The following is an 18,922-nucleotide window of genomic DNA, read 5'->3' as shown; positions in this document are numbered from 1 at the left end:
CCATCAGTGGCTGCACCCGTGACCTCCCCTGGCTGGGTCCATGACAGGGCCCGCCTTCAGTGGCTGCACCCGTGACCTCCTCTGGCTGGGTCCATGACAGGGCCAGCCATCAGTGGCTGCACCCGTGACCTCCCCTGGCTGGGTCCATGACAGGGCCCGCCATCAGTGGCTGCACCCGTGACCTCCCCTGGCTGGGTCCATGACAGGGCCCGCCATCAGTGGCTGCACCCGTGACCTCCTCTGGCTGGGTCCATGACAGGGCCAGCCATCAGTGGCTGCACCCGTGACCTCCCCTGGCTGGGTCCATGACGGAAGTTCACGGCGTGGTGTTGTGATACTGACGTCCTCAATGCATTTAAACCGGCATTGACTGGGTGGGGATCAAATCTGCTTCCTGTCCAATGTTTGCGATAAGTCAAAAACGCTAACACCTATGATACCATGACAGATCAAGCGTAATGTCAGATTGACGTCATGTTTGCCTATTTGTTTTTACAAAACGCACAGCTGTGGAGAAATTGACACTGAAGCAGAAAGACACGATATATTGAACATCAGCTAACGGTAAATATTAGCCAATTAATCTGCCATTCATATGTCTCGGCGCTGTGCTGCTTCATTCTGCACATTGAAATATTGGGATGGCAAACAACAAACAGCATTATAGAATTACGCTCAAATTTTTTGGTCTCAGACTCAAAATTATGAAGGCATAAAGTAGATGGTATATATATATATATATATATATATATATATGTATATATATATGTATATATATATATATATATATATATATATATATATATATATATATGATTAGGAATGTATGTATACATGTGTGTGTGTGTCAGATTATACGTACATTATATAGATCATATCATAGATAGATAAACAGACAGATGTGATTATATCATAGATCGCACGGATAGGATCATAGATACAGACTATACATACATGATGTCTGTGCAAGGTTCAAAACAATAATCTGCAGCAATGACTGAGTTATGGCTTAAAATTTATCACAATGCATGATGCCCTTACTCAGGTAGGCCCAGGCTCGCGGCGGCGGGCGCCGGGCAATGGGGCTCAGATCTGCCGCAGCGGCGCCGGGCAATGGGGCTCAGATCTGCCGCAGCGGCGCCGGGCAATGGGGCTCAGATCTGCCGCAGCGGCGCCGGGCAATGAGGCTCAGATCTGCCGCAGCGGCGCCGGGCAATGGGGCTCAGATCTGCCGCAGCGGCGCGGTGAGGGGGCGTCGAAAACGGTTCAGCAGTTTCATAAGCAAACCGACTACCACGTGAGTTGCAGCGGAGTTGAAGGGTATCAGGTTGCAGGGCGGATCCAGGGGGGCACGGCCCCCCCCCCCCCCGCCAACCCTTGAGCCCCGAAGTGGCCCATTGGCTCCGAGGGGGCCCATAGCCAGCCGAACGGGTGCAGTTTTTTTAACACAAAACGCAACAAAACTGGATATATCTGGACTTCCACACGACCAAGAGCAGTTGTAAGCGAACGAGAAGGGCCGATGAGAAGTGAAAAAATTAATGATTGAAAAGTTGTTAACTAGAGATTTTAAGCCTAATTACACTGTCTAGGGCCCCATGCTGTTTCTGGGAGACCTATATGCCCACTTGCTGAACCATTTCGATAGTTAAGGAGCATTCCACGTTGCCCTTTATTTCGTTGCATTTGCTCGCGTGGGGGGGGGGGGGGGCTGCGGTGTTGCTGGGGTATTTCCTGTTAGCGTGCCGGGGTACTCTTGTCGATCATGGGCCCTTCCACGCGTCCTTTCTATTCGCCAGAAAGCTTCTGTGGGCTATAGCCGTGATCCCATATTTTAACCTGCCGGGGTATTCTCGTTTGCTCAGACGTCCTTTACGTGGGTCTCAGTTAGCCTACCGACACACTTGAGATATGCTCATGGGCCCTCTTCATTGGTCTAGGGCGCTTCCAATTCTCTGTCACTTGCTTAGGGCCCTGCACTCTTGTCGGGGGCCCATCTGATGGCCTGCTTGGGCACAGCAGTCGTTCGGGCACCCTTCACCGGGTCTTGGGAACTTCTTTTCTTAATGGGGGCCCTACGCTTTTGGGGCGGGGCCTATCCGATAACCTGCTCGGGCACCCTCAATCGTTTGGGGCCCTCTACACTGGGCCCTGGGCACGTGCTATTTGAATGGGGCGCTACGCACTTGTCGGAGCCCCTCTGTTCACCTCTCCGGCCACACTGGACTGCTCAGGGGGCCCTGTCCATTGGTTCTTGGTGTTTAAATTTAGGGCCCTCTGCTCCTATTGGGGTCATATGATAACCTGTTCGGGTACAATTCATCTTTCGGGGGCTCTCTGCACCGGGTTTTGGGAAATTCTTAGTTGAATGGAGGCCTTTGCGCTCCTATTGGAGCCCCTTCTGATAAGATGCTCAGGCCCATTCGATCGTGACGACCTCTATATGTGGTTTTGGGTACTTCCATTCTGAATGGAGGGCCCTCCGCGCTTTTGGGGGGCATTATCTGTTAACCTGCTCTGGCGCACTCGATTATTCGGGGCTCTCCACATCATGTCGTGGGTATTTCATATTTGAAGGGAAGGCCGCACGCTCTTGCCGGGGCCCCATCTGTTAACCTGCTCGAGCACACTCGAATATCCGGGGGCCCTCCACATAGTGTCTTGGGCACTTCTTATCTTAATGGAGCAACCTAAGTACTTGTCGGAGACCCCATCTGTTCGCCGTTCTGGCCACACTGCGTTGCCCCGGGGCCCTGCACATTGGGTCTTGGTATTTGAATTTAGGACCTTACACTCCTGTCTGGGCCACTTGATAATATGCTCGGGTATCCTCCATCTTTCGGGGACCTCTGGGAGTGCTGCTTGCGGGAAATTTTGGAGATCATTGCGCTGTCTAGAGTCATTGCGATGTTGGTTTCCTGGCCCTATATGTCCACTTGCCGGGTCGTTCTGGTGGTTAAGGAGCCTTCCACGTTGCCTTTGATCTCTTTGCATTTTTTCGTGGACCCCAATGCGCTGTTGGGACGCTATCCGCCTCCATGCCTGAGCACTGTTGATCGATCACGTTTTCCTCCGCGGATTCTCCCCATTCGCCCGAAAGGCTCTTTACACTTTTTCCAGGAACCAGATGCCAGGGTGCACTCAGTTGCTCAGCGGACCCTCATTTAAGTCTTGGGCTCTTCCTACTCGCTTGGAGGGCCTTATGCTGTTGCAAAGCCTTTTAGAAGGTAAGGCACGGAGACACTCGATGCTCACGGGCCACCTCCTTTGATCGAGGACTGTCTCCCTTGGGTCTCATTTGCGGAAGACTCTTCACTCTTATCGAGGCTTGTGTTGTTAACCCGCCCGCGCACTCTTGATCGCATAAGAGGTATTAATTCATGGTCTTGGATGATTCCCCTTCGCTCGGAGAGTTTTGTGCTCTGGCCTGGGCCTCATACGTTAGCCTGCCGAGACACTACTGATCGTCCATGGGCCCACCACGTTGGTCTTTGGTTATTTTTGCTTGCTCTGCAGACCCTAAACTTGTTGACGAAAGTCACTTTGTTGGCCTCCTGCGGCACCCACGATCGCTCAGGCTGCGTCCCTACTGGCCTTGGTGCATTCGCCTCAGAGCAGCGGTCCAATATGCACCGATGCATTTTTACGCGCAATTGCAGAACGCAATTTGACATGCCGTCGACGTCATATGCGTCATTTTCATTAGCTATAGAATGTGTGACACTTATTATACCAGTGCATCACGTTCTTAATGTATTCTGAATGCTGGTATATGTTGTACTCCTTTATGACAGAGGAACGAATCCGCACTAGCCATCAGCCATCAACTGATTACATGGCCTGATCAACTGATTACATCAACTGATTACATGGCCTAGCCCGCTAGCACCAAAGACCTAAGCTAGGAATCAAGTCCACGCCTCGTTTTGATGGTTGTTAGCAGCTAACTCAAGGCTATTTTGCCTGCTGTTCCGAAACACTTGGCCTCAAAATCACAGCATTCAACATGATCTGTAGAAAGTGGGTGAGTTATGTGTCCATGCATGCGTACCACGCCTAGCTTTATAAGGCCGCGCACAGTAAGATGGGTTTCTGTATTTATGAAATAAATGAATAACAAAACACATACATGCATATATATGCATGCATATATATATATATATATATATATATATATATATATATATATATATATATATATGTTAGATGCGTCTTGTCTTAAAATGTGATGACCGAAATGCAAGGATATCTTTTTAGAGGAGAGCCCCAAACTCCAGGGGGCTCCACAACGTTGTGTGCCCCCTCCCTGACGAAATCCTGAACCTACCCCTGTCAGGCTGCACTGTCGGCAAGACTGAACCTTTGAAAACAGCGCAAAGATCGATCAGACCGCTTTTTCGCCATCGTAGTTATGCATTTAACCTTGACATTGGGCTGTATATAAACAAATAGCAGCTTTTGACCACGCGTCTGATGCCCATAATTGAGGCTAAGCCCTTCCACTTCGCTTTTAGATGGCTCAGATATGCTGAAAATAAATTGACGTAAATGAACATTCAGGCCAAGGCTTCAGCCCTCATTTGCACGGCACTTGATCTTGGTACTGTGCGGGGTACCTTGGTACTGTGCGGTACTGTACCAAGTGCGGGGCGAGTAGCATTGCATACCCTCCTATGCAGCATGTTTAAGCAGTGCGCAATGATTTTGCATCGTGAGATGCGCTTTGAAATTAAATGGGTTGTGGGAGGTGTCAGATGCTCCAAGGTACAATTCGTATCATTTGACCTTGGCCTGTAATCTTCAAACACACTTCACCCTCGCACTTTACCTTCACTTTGCTTCTTTTCACTTCGCACTGTATTTAACTTTACATCATACCTTCGCTCACACTTAAACTTATATTCGTTGTGTGGTCCAATACATCATTCTACAACGCCATCGAATGCAGTTTTTTTTTAATCTGCTCACCCGTTCTTGGGATAAGCAGGGGGTTAAATCTGCCCCTCCGGTCAATGGTGTGCCACTGAGAAACCCGGCCCATGCCGGGTCAACTGCATGACAATTTTTCATGTACCTCTGCCGCATGGGAACACTTATGAGCTCGGAAAAAGATGTAGCAATAGTTAAATTAAAGCGGTGAGGTGAAGCCTATATTACACATTATGTGCGGATCCGTAAATGTGACTGCATCGGTCCGCCATGCGCCATCGGCGGATTCCTCCGCCATGGTCGGTCCGCCATGCGCCATCGGCGGATCCCTCGAGTGCTACCCGCGCCGGCCATACATCGCCGTGCAGCGGTTCTGAAATGCCTTCTCTTTTCGAAAACTAAACCCTAAAGGCGCGTGATTTGTGTCACCAGTGGGCGCGCAATAAAGCCGCATAGATTGGTCAAAATTTGGGATCAATTTCACGACAAGCCAAAAAATCCTCAAAATACCTCAGGGGAAGGGCACCGAGCCCCCCTCCCCCCCCCCCCCTCTATAAGGGCGAGGGTGAATGAAGCGATCATATTTTGGAAAAAATGTGGGATAGGCTTTAAAATGCATGCATAACAGATGTGATGGAAGCATAGACTATAATAACAACCAGGATAGGGCTTGTGCTTGAGTCTGCGTATGTGGAAGTGATTCCAAATGATACTCAAATCACATTAAGATAAATATGAGTTCGATGCCAAGCGCTTTGAAAATCCGAACTGAGCCCGAACCTAAGGTAAAAGACATACATATTTGAATGTTTGCAATGACAAGGCATTGCCCACCATGCCCAATTCGGTTTTTACAAGCGGTTTGACAGCCTCAAACCTTTTGCAAAAGGAATTTTGGTTTTGCTGGGTACAATCGGCCGGTGATAATCGTTACTGATCCCAAACTGAGATTGAATGCCCTTCAGCTCCTGACAGCTCCTGACCAGAACATCCGACCTTTGCATGTTGAAGGTGATCCTCAGCTACAGCTTCAGCAACACAGGCAAAGGAGGGCACGCTATTTTGTCATGAGTTTGTGGCGCTGTGCGTGCCCATATGTCGCGGAGGTCAGTCTGAAAATAACGCAGATGAAGCCTACGGCCCGGGATATCTGCCACACTTGTAGCAGCTTTTTCACAAGGCACTGGAGAGAGCGAGAGAGAGACTTCGATGCGTGAACGTTTTCGCCGCCTGTTGACCGCCGCAGAGTGTTAGCTGCAAAGCCAACAGCGCCCAGCTAATGGAGACTGCAACGCCATACGTCAGTTTTTTCCTCAGGCGCGCGGGCACATGCACTTTAAACTATCCTATGACTGCTTTTCGCTGGTGGATTCCGAGGAAAGGATGAACTTCCCCAGGTGAACAAGGGCGAGCTGAACCAATGCATATTGGTGACTCTGGTTCGATCTACGCTGTTGCTCGATACAAGAACCCCTCAGTATCCTCCCAAACTTTCGATAATACCCGGTGACGCCTCGGACTACCATTCTGTTATAGAAAGGTACGACTGAGCCGTGTAAGGTGCTGAGATTCTGCGGTGTATTTGATAGCATCATTTTGTACCTGCTTAATTTGAGTTAATTTACTTCTAAGTTTATGCTAAATTGTATATTCGGGTGGCTTTTCGCCTCTATTTCAGTCAATGTTAAAAACTAAAAGAAGAAGATTGACCTTTGAAATAAAGTGGGCCAAGCCGGGTGCATCATTCCGGCTGAAGATAGTTTGCCGATTACAAAACAAGAATATTTAGGACGTATCTAGGCCGTGTTCAAGTGGCCTAAATGCAGGGACTTTTTCGTGAGGGGATAAACCAGGCTCAAGAAGGCGCCACAGTAATGCGTGGTTCTACCATTGACGAAATCCCGGATCTACCCCGATTAGGAGACACCCTCTTATTCATCAGAATGCCCCTATTCTTGACCAGAATGCCCCTATTCCATTCTATCCCACGCACCAGAAGGCCGCTGGCCCGGATCAAGATGGCTTTCTGGGATAATGAGGCGCTCCTGAATCTGGGGGCCCTGTTTGCAAACCTGAACGGTCTTATTCTGAATAGGGAGACGCCTGCATACATCAGAAGGCCCTTGTATGGAACAAGAGATACTGTTTTCGAATGGAGAGACCCCGTGTGATAAGGACCCAGTTTTCCCGGAACCCATTTTTCCGTCCCCCTCCACAAAGAAGTTCTACCCCTCAACCCGAAATCCGCGGCAACGCCGCAACACACCGCCATGGAGCATCGCATGGTGCGCCATTCCTGTGCTACCCGATGATTTGTAAAGACATGCCTTTATGTCTATTATTGTGAGCACCATACATGCTGGGCAAGAAACAGCACTGATGGCCCACCGTCATCGGACGGGATCAGGCGTGCCGGCCGTGCAAAGAGACGTCATACAGGACTGCTTCCTTAGCATGATCAGCACATAACACCTATGAGGCCGGTGACTCTGGCCATGATAAGATGCTGGACAACAGGGCGCCCTCGGTACACTACTGGCCAGCGTTTCGCATCGGTATCTTCCTCTTCAGTCTGTTCACAGGTGACCTCTTCAGTCTGTTCACGAGTAACCTCTTCAGTCTGTTCGCATGTGACCTCTCCTCTCAGTTGCTGGGCTGCCGAGTGTTAGTACACTGACACTGACAACTTCAGCACTGATACACTGGCGACAGCCAGCTGCTCGAGCACTCGGCGCTCAGCCCTCCAAATCTAGAACCGCGAAAACGTGTGTGAGCTTATTGGGCATCACATTCTCTGCACGATCCCTGATCGTGGAAAATACCTCTCCAAATAATTCGGCTCCACGCAAAGAAATGGCACCGTATATCATGATAAATGCGGCATAGAAGACTGTGCGCTCTAACCAAATAGTTCATATATTGTCCAAACAACAACACTCTTAGGCGTCTGACTATGCATCTACAAGCAATCACATACAGACACAAGCAAACACATATAGACACAAGCAAACGCATGTAGACCCAACACAATCAAGCTTAAAATGCCAAATGCCCAACAGTCATCGCACGTTCTACACAGAGACGGAGACCCATCGCTCCTGAAGCAATATACTTTTGCAAATAGCACCTTAAATTTATCATGAAACAAATGTACGTGAAGCCCTCAATCTGTATGGAGGGACACCTTTAGAGCGTAAAGCACCGGGGAAATCAGTGTTTTGTGTGTCACCAATTATATATATATACATATATATATATATATATATATATATATATATATATATATATATATATATATATATATATATGCGTGGCATGTTTGTCCGACGCCTGTATCAAAACAGATGATGTCTGTAGGCATGAGGTCCGTGTTTAAACAGCTGCTGGAAAACTTTGATTTTTTCAATGATGAGACTTAATTGACTGTGCCCAAAACGGCTCCTCCTGAGATTTTCTCATGCAGGACGAAACGTAGAGAAGCTAACAAATGCCAGGTCATGTGACATAACAATGTATGTCTTAATTTATCAGAAGCTTTGGTACATTTCAGCAGGGGGAAGAGCAAAAAGTTGAGATGTAATCATGAGTTGATAGACCTGACGTTGATTTAACGGCTTTAAATGTACCAGGAAGTGCTGAGTTAGCGACGTTGTGCTAAGTAACGATTACATTAAAGGTACTGAATATATTGGGCTGTTCTCATCCTCAAAAGGGAAGGAAAAACCAGAAGCTGAAGACTTTTGGTGTCTTATATCAGGTTAACGTTTTCATGAGATTGATCATATATACACACATACATGTGCATATATATATATATATATATATATATATAATATATGTGTGTGTGTGTGTGTGTGTGTGTGTGTGTGCATGTGTGTGTGTGTGTGTGTGTGTGTGGTGTGTGTGTGTGTGTGTGTGTGTGTGTGTGTGTGTGTGTGTGTGTGTGTGTGTGTGTGTGTGTGTGTGTGTGTGTGTGTGTGTGTGTGTGTGTGTGTGTGTGTGTGTGTGTGTGTGTGTGTGTGTGTGTGTGGTGTGTGTGTGTGTGTGTGTGTGTGTGTGTGTGTGTGTGTGTGTGTGTGTGTGTGTGTGTGTGTGTGTGTGTGTGTGTGTGTGTGTGTGTGTGTGTGTGTGTGTGTGTGTGTGTGTGTGTGTGTGTGTGTGTGTGTGTGTGTGTGTGTGTGTGTGTGTGTGTGTGTGTGTGTGTGTGTGTGTGTGTGGTGTGTGTGTGTGTGTGTGTGTGTGTGTTAACGGAAATATCATGTGCTGTAGACATTAAAAAACATTGTTGCACTAGATCACCAACATTCGGTAACTGAGTAAACTTCCATGATTCTCCCAAGCACATAACCAAGGCTGCAGCATGCTTTGTTATGTGCGCTATTTCACACAAGCCACAAATGCGTTTAAAATTGCAACAGCACAGCTAACGAGTGTGACCAGTTTCTGAAAGTCCACCACTGTTGCATGCTCTTGTACTGGACGCATTCACCTCGGTTCCGATCGCTCCAGGTGACGTCTCAGCCCGGATACTTCCTGGGTCGATTTAGTGCCGGGGTGCTGTTATTGGGTCCGCAACTCTGCTTTCTGTCACGCCGTTGAGCTTGGCTGGTAGATATGGCCTTTGCCCCGACCAGTAGCCCGAAAGAGGCCATGAGGAGAGCCAGCATAGTGGTCATCCAGGGGAAGTCGTAGATGTCCACAAGAATACCCCCTGAGAGAGGTCCGACAGCTAGGCCAATCAAAAATGCCATTTGATATGCGCTGGAGACGAATGACCGTGTAGACAAGTTGTCTTCGAGGCCAATCTCGATGCTCGAATCAAGCATGGTCTTAAAACAGGGAGTCAAGGCACCGCCAGAAAACGCTTGTGCAATGGCCATACCCAGACCGGTTAGCCACCAAATTGGCTTCAAACCTAGCAGGGGAGATGGCGACAGCAGTAGAATACCAGCGCTGGAGACAATGAGACATGGCGACATAATTTTATAGCGATTTTGCTGACGGTCAGCCAGCCATCCCGAAAAAAGGTTCATGATGGAGCAACAAGAGGTGCTAACCAGATAGTAGAAGCCAACTTGCGATGGCGGTACGCCAAGGACGTCATTGGCGTAAGGAGCGAAGGCTGCCGCTACCGTGCTTACATATAATGCGTACGCGAACACGGTCACCATACAGGCCCAGTTGCCGGTCGACTTGGCGAAAAGACGTAGTGTTTTCAAGAAGTTCGCGCTAGATCCGTTGGCTGCTTGTTGGATGGTCGGCATGAGGCGCAGGTTAAGAGCCGCCATCAGCAGCATGATGACGCCAAGCGTGTAGAAGGGTGTGCCGAAGCCACCGAGGGCGAACAAGCCGCCCCAGATCGCTGGCGTCAACGCTAGGCCGATTGTCAGAGATGAGATCATCAGCGCCACGACCCTGTTCACTCTGCTGGGGAACTGGCTGCCAGCGATGGTGAAGCCGCAGATGGTAATAGCTTCCGAGCCAATGGCTTCCACCAGCCTCACCAAGTAGCAAGCCGCCACGAACGTAGACGTGTCTGCGATGTAATTGAGCGTGCCGAAGACGATGGTAGTAAGGCCGGCAGTAACCAGGCCAAAATTGTACAGCCGGTTAAGGCCAATCAAAGGCACCAACCGACCAATAAACGGGTTCGTGATCATCCTCGCTACCGAGAAACAGCTGAATAGACCACTGATGACAGTTTGTGAGACGCCTCTCGAGGCGGCCTCAACGGGAAAGAACGGGATCATGACGGCTATCAGAGAGCCGTTCAACATCCTCACCACCGCCAGGCTGGCCAACAGTTTCTTCTGAACCGACGTCATGCCAGATTTCTGCGTCGCATGCTGCTCTCCCTCGACGCGGTGCTCGCCATCCGAAGGCCCGCTTCCGTTGCTTGGGAGCTGGGCGGACTGGTGCTCAGGATCGGTGTACAATTCGAACCTCCTCTTGCCCTTCTCCTTTGACAACAGCCTTTCGGACTCCATGCTGGCCAACCTTCCGGCAAATAAGCCGTCTAGCCTGGCGTCGCCCTCGCCGTCGCCTGCAAGTTAAGCAGCACTGCACGTGACCGACCAGGCGTCCAGCTGCCCCGCCTGCCGACTGGCGGCCGCTCTGTGGTGGTCCCTGGGGTGACGCACGTGTTGAACATGACCTCGCCAGCCCGTTAAATTCGCGCACGCGGGCAGAAGATCGCGCCGAGCTCAGCCTGCAGCTAATCGCACCGGATGCCGGTCGCGCGGAGCACCAGAGCTCGGTAAACATCGGGCCGCGCCCCTGAAGTGCTGAGCGGCAGCCTCTGAGATAGGACGCTCGACCTGCGGGCGCTTTGGTCGTGGTCCGCCTCATTAGGGGTGAGTCTCGCGTCGCGAACGACCAGATGTCGGGCAGAGCAGGTATCGCGTAAGAGCATACAATTGCATCCGGTTCCGTGAACGTGGCAGCTGCACGTGCTCACTCCTCATCACGCGCATGCCTTTGTGTGTGTGTGTTTTCTTCGCGTGATTTCACGGCGTTCCTTTTTCGAGACGTTCTAAATTTTGACTGTTTTGCAGGACGTCGTATTATGCTGGATTATATGACGTCGTCGTGCCTTCGTGTGTCACGAAGGGTGCATCACTGTGCTTGTGTGCGGTTCACCATAAGCGGCGTAGTGCTGCTGTTGACCGGTCGGTCGGGGCACATTACGGTAGTTTAGAGGGAACTGGCCGTGGTCCGGCCTGGTCTCCTGACGCGCGCTCCTGGTCTCCTGACGCGCGCTCCTGGTCGCTCAAATCGCGCCACGACCAGGGCCGGCTGGAGCGTAGCAATGTTTGGGGGGTGGGAGGATGTACTGGGTGGGAAAGCGACGGACCCAGCTGGTCAGCTGAGAAGGGGCCAAAATAGGAGGGAGAGTGAAATCATCTGGGCCTTTGGTCCACCCGTGCCCTGTGCAGAGGCCTGACTGCTTGGGGGTCTCTCTTTTCCATTCAATGACGGCTCTCCTCTTGAATCAAGAGGCTTGTTAAGATTGCATCATTAAATGTCAGTGGACTCCGATCCAATGGGCACACGAGCAAGCAAATACAGTTGTTGTTTGTTTTTTGCTGATTTAAAAAACGGAGATTAGATATAGTGTTTATGCAGGAGACACATTCAGACATCACAACTGAAAATATGTGGCTGAGCGAATGGGAAGGACGGGGTGTTTTTCTCACGACGACAACAGGAGCGGAGGGGTCGCCATCCTTATCAAACCGGACATGAAAATTTTCATCCAAACAATCGTGAAGTGTCCATCAGGTCATCTTGTTAGTCTCGTTGTCGACATCACCAGCAACACAGTTACGTTAGTAAACGCATAAGGTCCGAATGCAGACAGCCCGGGTCACTTTCGCACTTTACTTGACAGTGCGAAGAAGTGCGAGCTGGGGACACCATATGGGGCGGGGATTTTAACTTCTGCTTAGACGTGGAGATCGATAGGTTTACAGCTGCAGCTAGGTGTTGCAACAACGACGAATCAAAACGGAATGTCCAAGAATTCATGCGAGCAAACTTCGTAATAGATATTTGGAGGTCATTGAAACCTGAAGTTCGTGTGTACACATATGAATCGAGAAACCCGCTGAGTAAACCTAGGATTGATTTCCTTCTGATTAGTGACAACTTTCTTTACCAGGCTGAAGCACCTAAAGCAGAAATTGTGGACGGATTTCTGTCCGATAATAGCGCGGTCGTTGTCGAGCTGAGCATCCACAAAACTTGACTGGGCAAATCACATTTGAAGTTTAATAATTCGTTGTTGCTCGACGATGTTTGCCTCCAGTCGGCCAGGCCGAAAATGGCTGAAATTAGCTGAGATAATTCGACAGGAATATCAACGTATTTGCTCTTGCAGACAGCATTTCACGTAATCCTGGGGTGGATCATGCAATATTCGTCCCGCAAAAAGAAAGAGAAGGAGAAGTGGTCAAAGGATTTAGAGAATGCTATAAGTACGTTCCAAAGGTCTAACTTATGCACACCAGTCGATTCTGACGCAAGTCCAAAGCTTGCCAGTGCTAAAAAAGAAAGAGACGACATTCTAAGAAGCATAACTTGTCGGGGTGTGTTACGTTGTCAGGGTCGGTGCCGACACCTTGCGGAGCGAGGTACTGCTTACTTTTACGGGCTGAACAAACGCCTCTACGGGCCTGGACAAACGATGTTTAGGTGAATTATATTGAACCATACTAAAGCCGGGCATACCACAGAATCCACTTTGGAGATATTAGAAGAATTCCGCCTCTATTTTGAAACACTATACAAGCGATCGGCATCCAACGCTTCGAGCGAATTCATTTCATGTATCCATGGCATGACAAAGGCGGAAGCAGAGGAGCTGGAAGGGCCTCTTACAGAGCAAGAACTCCTTGCAACTCTGGCGTCCATGGAAATCTCGACTAGTCCTGGTCCGGACGGTTACACGGTATTTTTTACAACGTTTTTTGGCAGGAACTGGGCACAATGGTCTGTGCGGCTGTTAGAGAAATACATGAGTATGCCCACATTCCACCAGAGCTGCAGAAGAACGTGACAATTCTCGTCCCGAAGAAAGGCAAAACTAAGGTGCTGATGGAATCATTACGACCTATAAGCCTCCTCAACGTGGTCTTTAAAATTTTGACAAAAACGCTAGTCAGGTGCACTGGGAAAGTGTTTCGTGGACTTATCAACGAAGACCACGCGGGATTCATAAAAGCGGGATGAATCGGAGAAAATGTCCAAACCGTGCTGGAATTACTGGAAACCGCACAGGAAACCGAGATTCCAGGACTTCTTTTGTTTGGCGACTGGCAAAAAGTATATGACTCTGAGGCTTGGGGATACTTAAAAGCGGTTGTTCAACGATTTTGTTTTTGTGCATTCATGCGTAAACGGATCGATATAATTGATCGGGAAGATCACTCCTCTAGCGCAGCGCAGTTACAAATTAACGATGAGATGTCAAAACCGTGTCAAATTATGAGAGGCCTGAAACAGGAACGCCCTTTAAATTGTAGCCTGTCCCTGTTGTGCATAGATCCTAAACTGGAACAAATCCGCGATAAAGTCCGGATTCGAAGCTCTACCTTCGGGGAACAGAAATGAAAGTATCTGCTTACGCGAACGACACATTGATAGTGATTAATGGCCGAGCAGAACCGCTGAGAGAGTCCATTAGCCTGTTAACTAATTTTCACAGCGTGTCTGGCCTAAAATTAAATGCACAAAAAACGCGAGTCATGTGGATTGGAAGCAACCGGCGTAATCGGACTGGCATATGTCCAGATCTAGGTCTTGCGTGGGAATTCGGTTCAGAGCAATATCTGGGCCTTAAAATCGGTTCAAACAGTGCAAAATTGGCCGCAATTAGCTACGATGCCAAAATAGACCACCTGAGGGATAAACTCAACCCCTCTCTCTCTCTGGCTTTTTCGCGGGCTCACACCGTAGGGAAAGGCTCACGTCTTGAAGTCTGAGGTACTGTCGCAGGTTATTTACGTCATGTCAGTTTTCGAAAAGCCAACATGGCAGCAAATAAAACAAATCAAATCGTTGATGCTTTATTTTGTCTGCGGCAAAGCAGATAAGATAAAACGACCTAAAGTTAAAAACGCTTGGCAGCACAGAGGGCTTCAGTTCCAGACTTGAGCGTTCAGGCGGACAGCAGAACATGGCGTGGGTAAGAAGAGTGCTCGACACGGAATGTAGAACCAAGTGGAAAGCTTTAGTGCAAACAAAATTATTTGTTGACAACGATGTCACAATTTTTCACTGCGGTGAGGACCTCTACATGGTGCGCGAACTGTACAAAGACAAATTTCGGTTCGAGGCAGTAGCCGCCTGGTACAAAATAAGCCACGTAGAAAAATTATCCGGTAGCGAGGTATTGCCAAAGCCACTTTGGTTTAATAAACATATGCACCTCGAAGGTAACAATAACTTTCAAAAACAGACCCTGATCAGACACGGTGTTGTAACAGTGGCTAACTTGTACGATCTTGAGCGACGAAGGATTAAAGAAGGAATTGAGCTACGACGCCAACATAACTCAGCTTTCTTCTATGGCATACACAATTATCAAAGCTGCTTGGAGATTGGAAAGCATAGCTCATACGAAACAGACCACAAACATCAAAGCTGCCGGTTTGTTTTGAGCAGATTATTAAGACACCCAGAAGCGCGAAGTGGTCTTCGGTATCCCGCTAAAACGGACTAAGTGGACTTATCCTGAGAAGGCGTAGAGAAAGTGGGGAAGAGAGCAAACTCTCCCAGAGGCGTTTAACTGGAGCCAAATGTTTTCATTCCTATACAAAAACACATAGTATTTTGCACCGCATGCCGCCAACGAACAGACGCCTTGCTTTGTACGAAAACACGGCTCAGACGCATGTGAGTAATGTCCAGAACGTTGCGAGACCTTTTCACACATATGTTGGCACTGTCCTGAGGCTAGAAGGTTTTGGGTTGACCTACAGCGCGCCTTGCAAATTCAACTTACCACGCAGTCCGTGATCCTGGGTCACCACGAGGGTAATCACTCCCTGCACTCCGGAGCGGTGTTTGTGAGCATTATTTTAGGCAAATCATACATATGGCTTGGTGGGAGCTCTGGCTCTCGCACAGACCTGCAGTGCTTTGTTAAGTCCGCACTACACAGAGTTACATCAGAGTTGAAAAATACATATCTACCGTCACAAACGAGATGAACATATTTTGCGACAAGTGGACTCGCTTGACTGAGCTGAACAGTGAGAGGCCGCCTTAAACTGTCCAGCGTCTCATGAGGCGCACGGCATGACAACGGACCGGCTGACGCTATTTCACTCGCATTGGCCGTCAAATGCCCCTGGACATCTTGGTGACGAAATTATCTGCTTCTTGTCGGCTCGTGGGGAGGCAGAGTAACTGACCGTCGTGGGGAATGGGAGGGTAGGAGAGTAGGCTGGGAGTTAGGGTGTGGTGTGTGTGGGAGAGGGTTGCATGAAAGGAGATGGGTCGTCAGTTGGATTAAATGTGCTGCTATTGTGGTGTTAGTTTGATGTTAATCGTGTTGTAGTCGGATGTGACGCGTTATATTGGCTGTCCATGGGCCGTAAATGTGCCGAAGTTGAATGCTTGTCGGCATGGCTAAAACTAAAATATAATAAACTTCGAAAAAGAAAAACTCGCGTCGGATGCGGGACCTCGTTCGTCTCGAGATGCGCACCGTTGGCACAATGTCTCACTGGTGTGATGTGCTGACGATATGTCATAGCCTGCCCCGGTAGAGGGAGTAAGTTGATCCTTATTTGCTCCTTGCTTACTCTCACTCTCTTTTGATAATAGCGCAGCTATCTACTGTTTATTCGCAGCTAAGAACAGATAGCGCAGTCTTCAGCTATGTCGGTAGCGAACAGCAATGAAATAGCAATTATGTTATGCGCGTGCACTGTGCGTTAGGATTTCTACGAACACAACACCGGATTTGAAAACCAAGTTTAGGCACCTTGGGCATTTCCGATCCATATCAGTCTATGAAACTAATTGATTCCTACCTGGGAAGCATGCGGCCTCAGGACTGCTACCTCTGACTCGTTTGCATGCAAATTGTAAAAGAAAAGAGTAAGTAGGTATAATCATATCAAAAATCCTCTGAGGTTTCATCCTCTTGGAAAAATCCTCTTTAAGTCCCCTTAGGCTTTAGTACGTGCTGTTTCTTAGAGCTCAATTCTGGCACCTTAGACTGAAATGTAGCACAAAGCAGCTGCGCGTAACAGACTAAATGCAGATGTAAGCCATGGCAGCAGGTATGTCAGAGGGGTGGAGTCATTGATAACAGGCCCATTTGTTCAACAGTGTGGTTGTGAAGCTTGACCGGAGTCGAAGGGAGCTGAAGAGTCTGCCATACAGTCGGTTCTGTTCGCGTATCAGGCGAATGAGTGATAAGTATTCGTTGAAGTCAGCAAAGTCATCAAAGTTTTAAGGTTTCCAACCAAACCTTGGATAAATTCGATATACTTCTGGGGTCCGCGCCTACGCAGTGTTGCTTGACGCGTGAGCCCTGACGTCACCATGCCATCGGCCAACTCCGAGGCAACGGTAGAATTTGCGGCGAAAGCGTATCTTGCCGCAACACCTGGCACTTCTACTCTTCTCGTGAAGGTAAGGCGCTCTAACGTCACCTGACCTTAACCGCACCGGCTGCTACTGACCGCAGTCCATGCCAGCCAAGACCAAATACAGTTTTGTATAGTTTGACTTAGGTCACATCGTTTCGTCTTAGGTGTCCCAAAATCGCTCTAACATTTCAAAAACAGCAAACAAACAAAGCCGCGCGTCTCATCGTCAAATACTATGTTTGTCCGTTCGCTAGCTTCTTGTTGTGCTCTGCGCTCCGCTGCTAGTTCGCCATATTTTCCCGGAAACGATCACAACGGGTTCGTCATCTCCCCCCCCCCCCCCCCCCCCCCGATACGCCCGATGTCCATCTGGAAACCATCACAAATGCCGTCAGCCGCTCGACTGGACCCAAGCGGTCGGCTGCGCCCGCAGTTTGGGTCAGGCCATCAGTTAGGTCTTCCAGGGATCGGCCACTTGCAAGGTTGGACACATGACACACACATGACACGACACATGACACACGCACACACACACATACACATACACACACACACACACACACACACACACACACACACACACACACACACACACACACACACACACACACACACACACACACACACACACACACACACACACACACACACACACACACACACACACACACACACACACACACACACACACACACACACACACACACACACACACACACACATGACATGATTTAATGTCAAAATTGTGTTTAGCTGGTCGGACGACATGCTGGTTTTGATCAAACCACTTGGGGCCTGGGGTCATCTTCCCAAATTTTCCCCAAATGGGATTTTTCCCCACCCATTGTTTACGGCGAATGCACGTTGTTTACGTTTCAACATTCATTATGTCATTTTTAGGCCACGCTTTCCACCAGATCTCAATTTGACCCCTCCATCCTGCTTTATCCCCAGATTTAGAGGCGTGGTCACACTCTTGTATATATCGACGTTTGTTTGCAATGACTTTGGATGTCCCGTCCCCTTTCCCAACTCGCATACTGATAAGCCAGCACTGAGAGCAGCGCACAATGCGCGCTCCTCTCCCTGCAACCCGCAGACGGATGACAACGGCCAATCGCAGAAATAACAATTACAGCCATATCTGGTGCCGGTGGTGCTACATTGTGCACCCGCCTCCTCGCACCTCTAAACATTGGACGCATTAGGCCGGAGTGTGTCTGGCGTCGACAGCCCGAATGCCTCTTGACGGCGAATGAAGAGTCTCCAGAGTCAATGCGTTTAGGCGCACAGAGTTTATTGTAAACGCAGAGTCATTTGGGTCACCGAGAACAGGCCCTCGGTGAGAGCAGATTCATTTAGGCACCAAATGGGCTTTGTCGGGTTTCGACTCCGTTGATATAAAACAAAAACAAATAATGGAAATAATATGATGATTTCCTGGAAGGTAGGAAGGTAGGATGGCTAAGGTAGGATGAAAAGTAGAACAAGATGATGCATGAGCTACTCAAAATGACCGCCAGATCTTTAAAAGCAATAGCAGTTCGTGCAAACCAATAAGCAGCCCTTTTTTCAATTTGCAACCCGAAAGCCGAACGAATCGGTCAGCTTACGTTTATCCGAGTGGCGGCGCTACTGTTGCCTTTGTTGACGGAAGCGGCAAATTTTAGAGTGGCTGAGGCCGCACCAAGCTGTTTTTAAAGAAAGATTTTCAGCACCACGGCTGTTTTTTCACTTGCCCCGTAAGAGTTGGGCTTAAGAGTTAAGGGCTTACTGGCTGACGTTAACCGTTTTAAAGTTTATACAGTGCAGCCTCAAACTGCCAGACGTTTGACAATGTTTGCCTGGAGTTGAACTCCACGCTTTACACGCCAGACACGCTGCTGCAG

General features: G+C 48.9%; 1 protein-coding gene across 1 annotated transcript; it reads right to left on the bottom strand.

Moving 5' to 3' along the window:
• Positions 1-1,188: 1,188 nt before the first annotated feature.
• LOC119113535 (MFS-type transporter SLC18B1-like) lies at positions 1,189-10,916 on the bottom strand. The gene is made up of 2 exons (XM_037237836.1): positions 10,084-10,916; positions 1,189-1,228 (listed from the first exon to the last, which is right to left on the bottom strand). The coding sequence occupies exons 1-2, from the start codon at positions 10,914-10,916 to the stop codon at positions 1,189-1,191; spliced, it is 873 nt and encodes a 290-aa protein (XP_037093731.1).
• Positions 10,917-18,922: the final 8,006 nt, after the last annotated feature.

The sequence above is a fragment of the Pollicipes pollicipes genome, unplaced genomic scaffold (assembly GCF_011947565.3).
Source record: "Pollicipes pollicipes isolate AB1234 unplaced genomic scaffold, Ppol_2.1 Scaffold_7262;HRSCAF=8765_pilon_pilon_pilon, whole genome shotgun sequence".
Classification (NCBI taxonomy): domain Eukaryota; kingdom Metazoa; phylum Arthropoda; class Thecostraca; order Pollicipedomorpha; family Pollicipedidae; genus Pollicipes; species Pollicipes pollicipes.
This window is presented reverse-complemented; position numbering and strand designations above follow the sequence as displayed.

Coding starts and splice junctions, on each gene's coding strand:
- LOC119113535 (XM_037237836.1), bottom strand. CDS start 10,916: ATGGAGTCCGAAAGGCTGTTGTCAAAGGAGAAGGGCAAGAGGAGGTTC. Junction 1,229..10,083: donor TGTATGGTGACCGTGTTCGC/GTACGCATTATA, acceptor CCGCTGCGGCAG/ATCTGAGCCCCATTGCCCGG.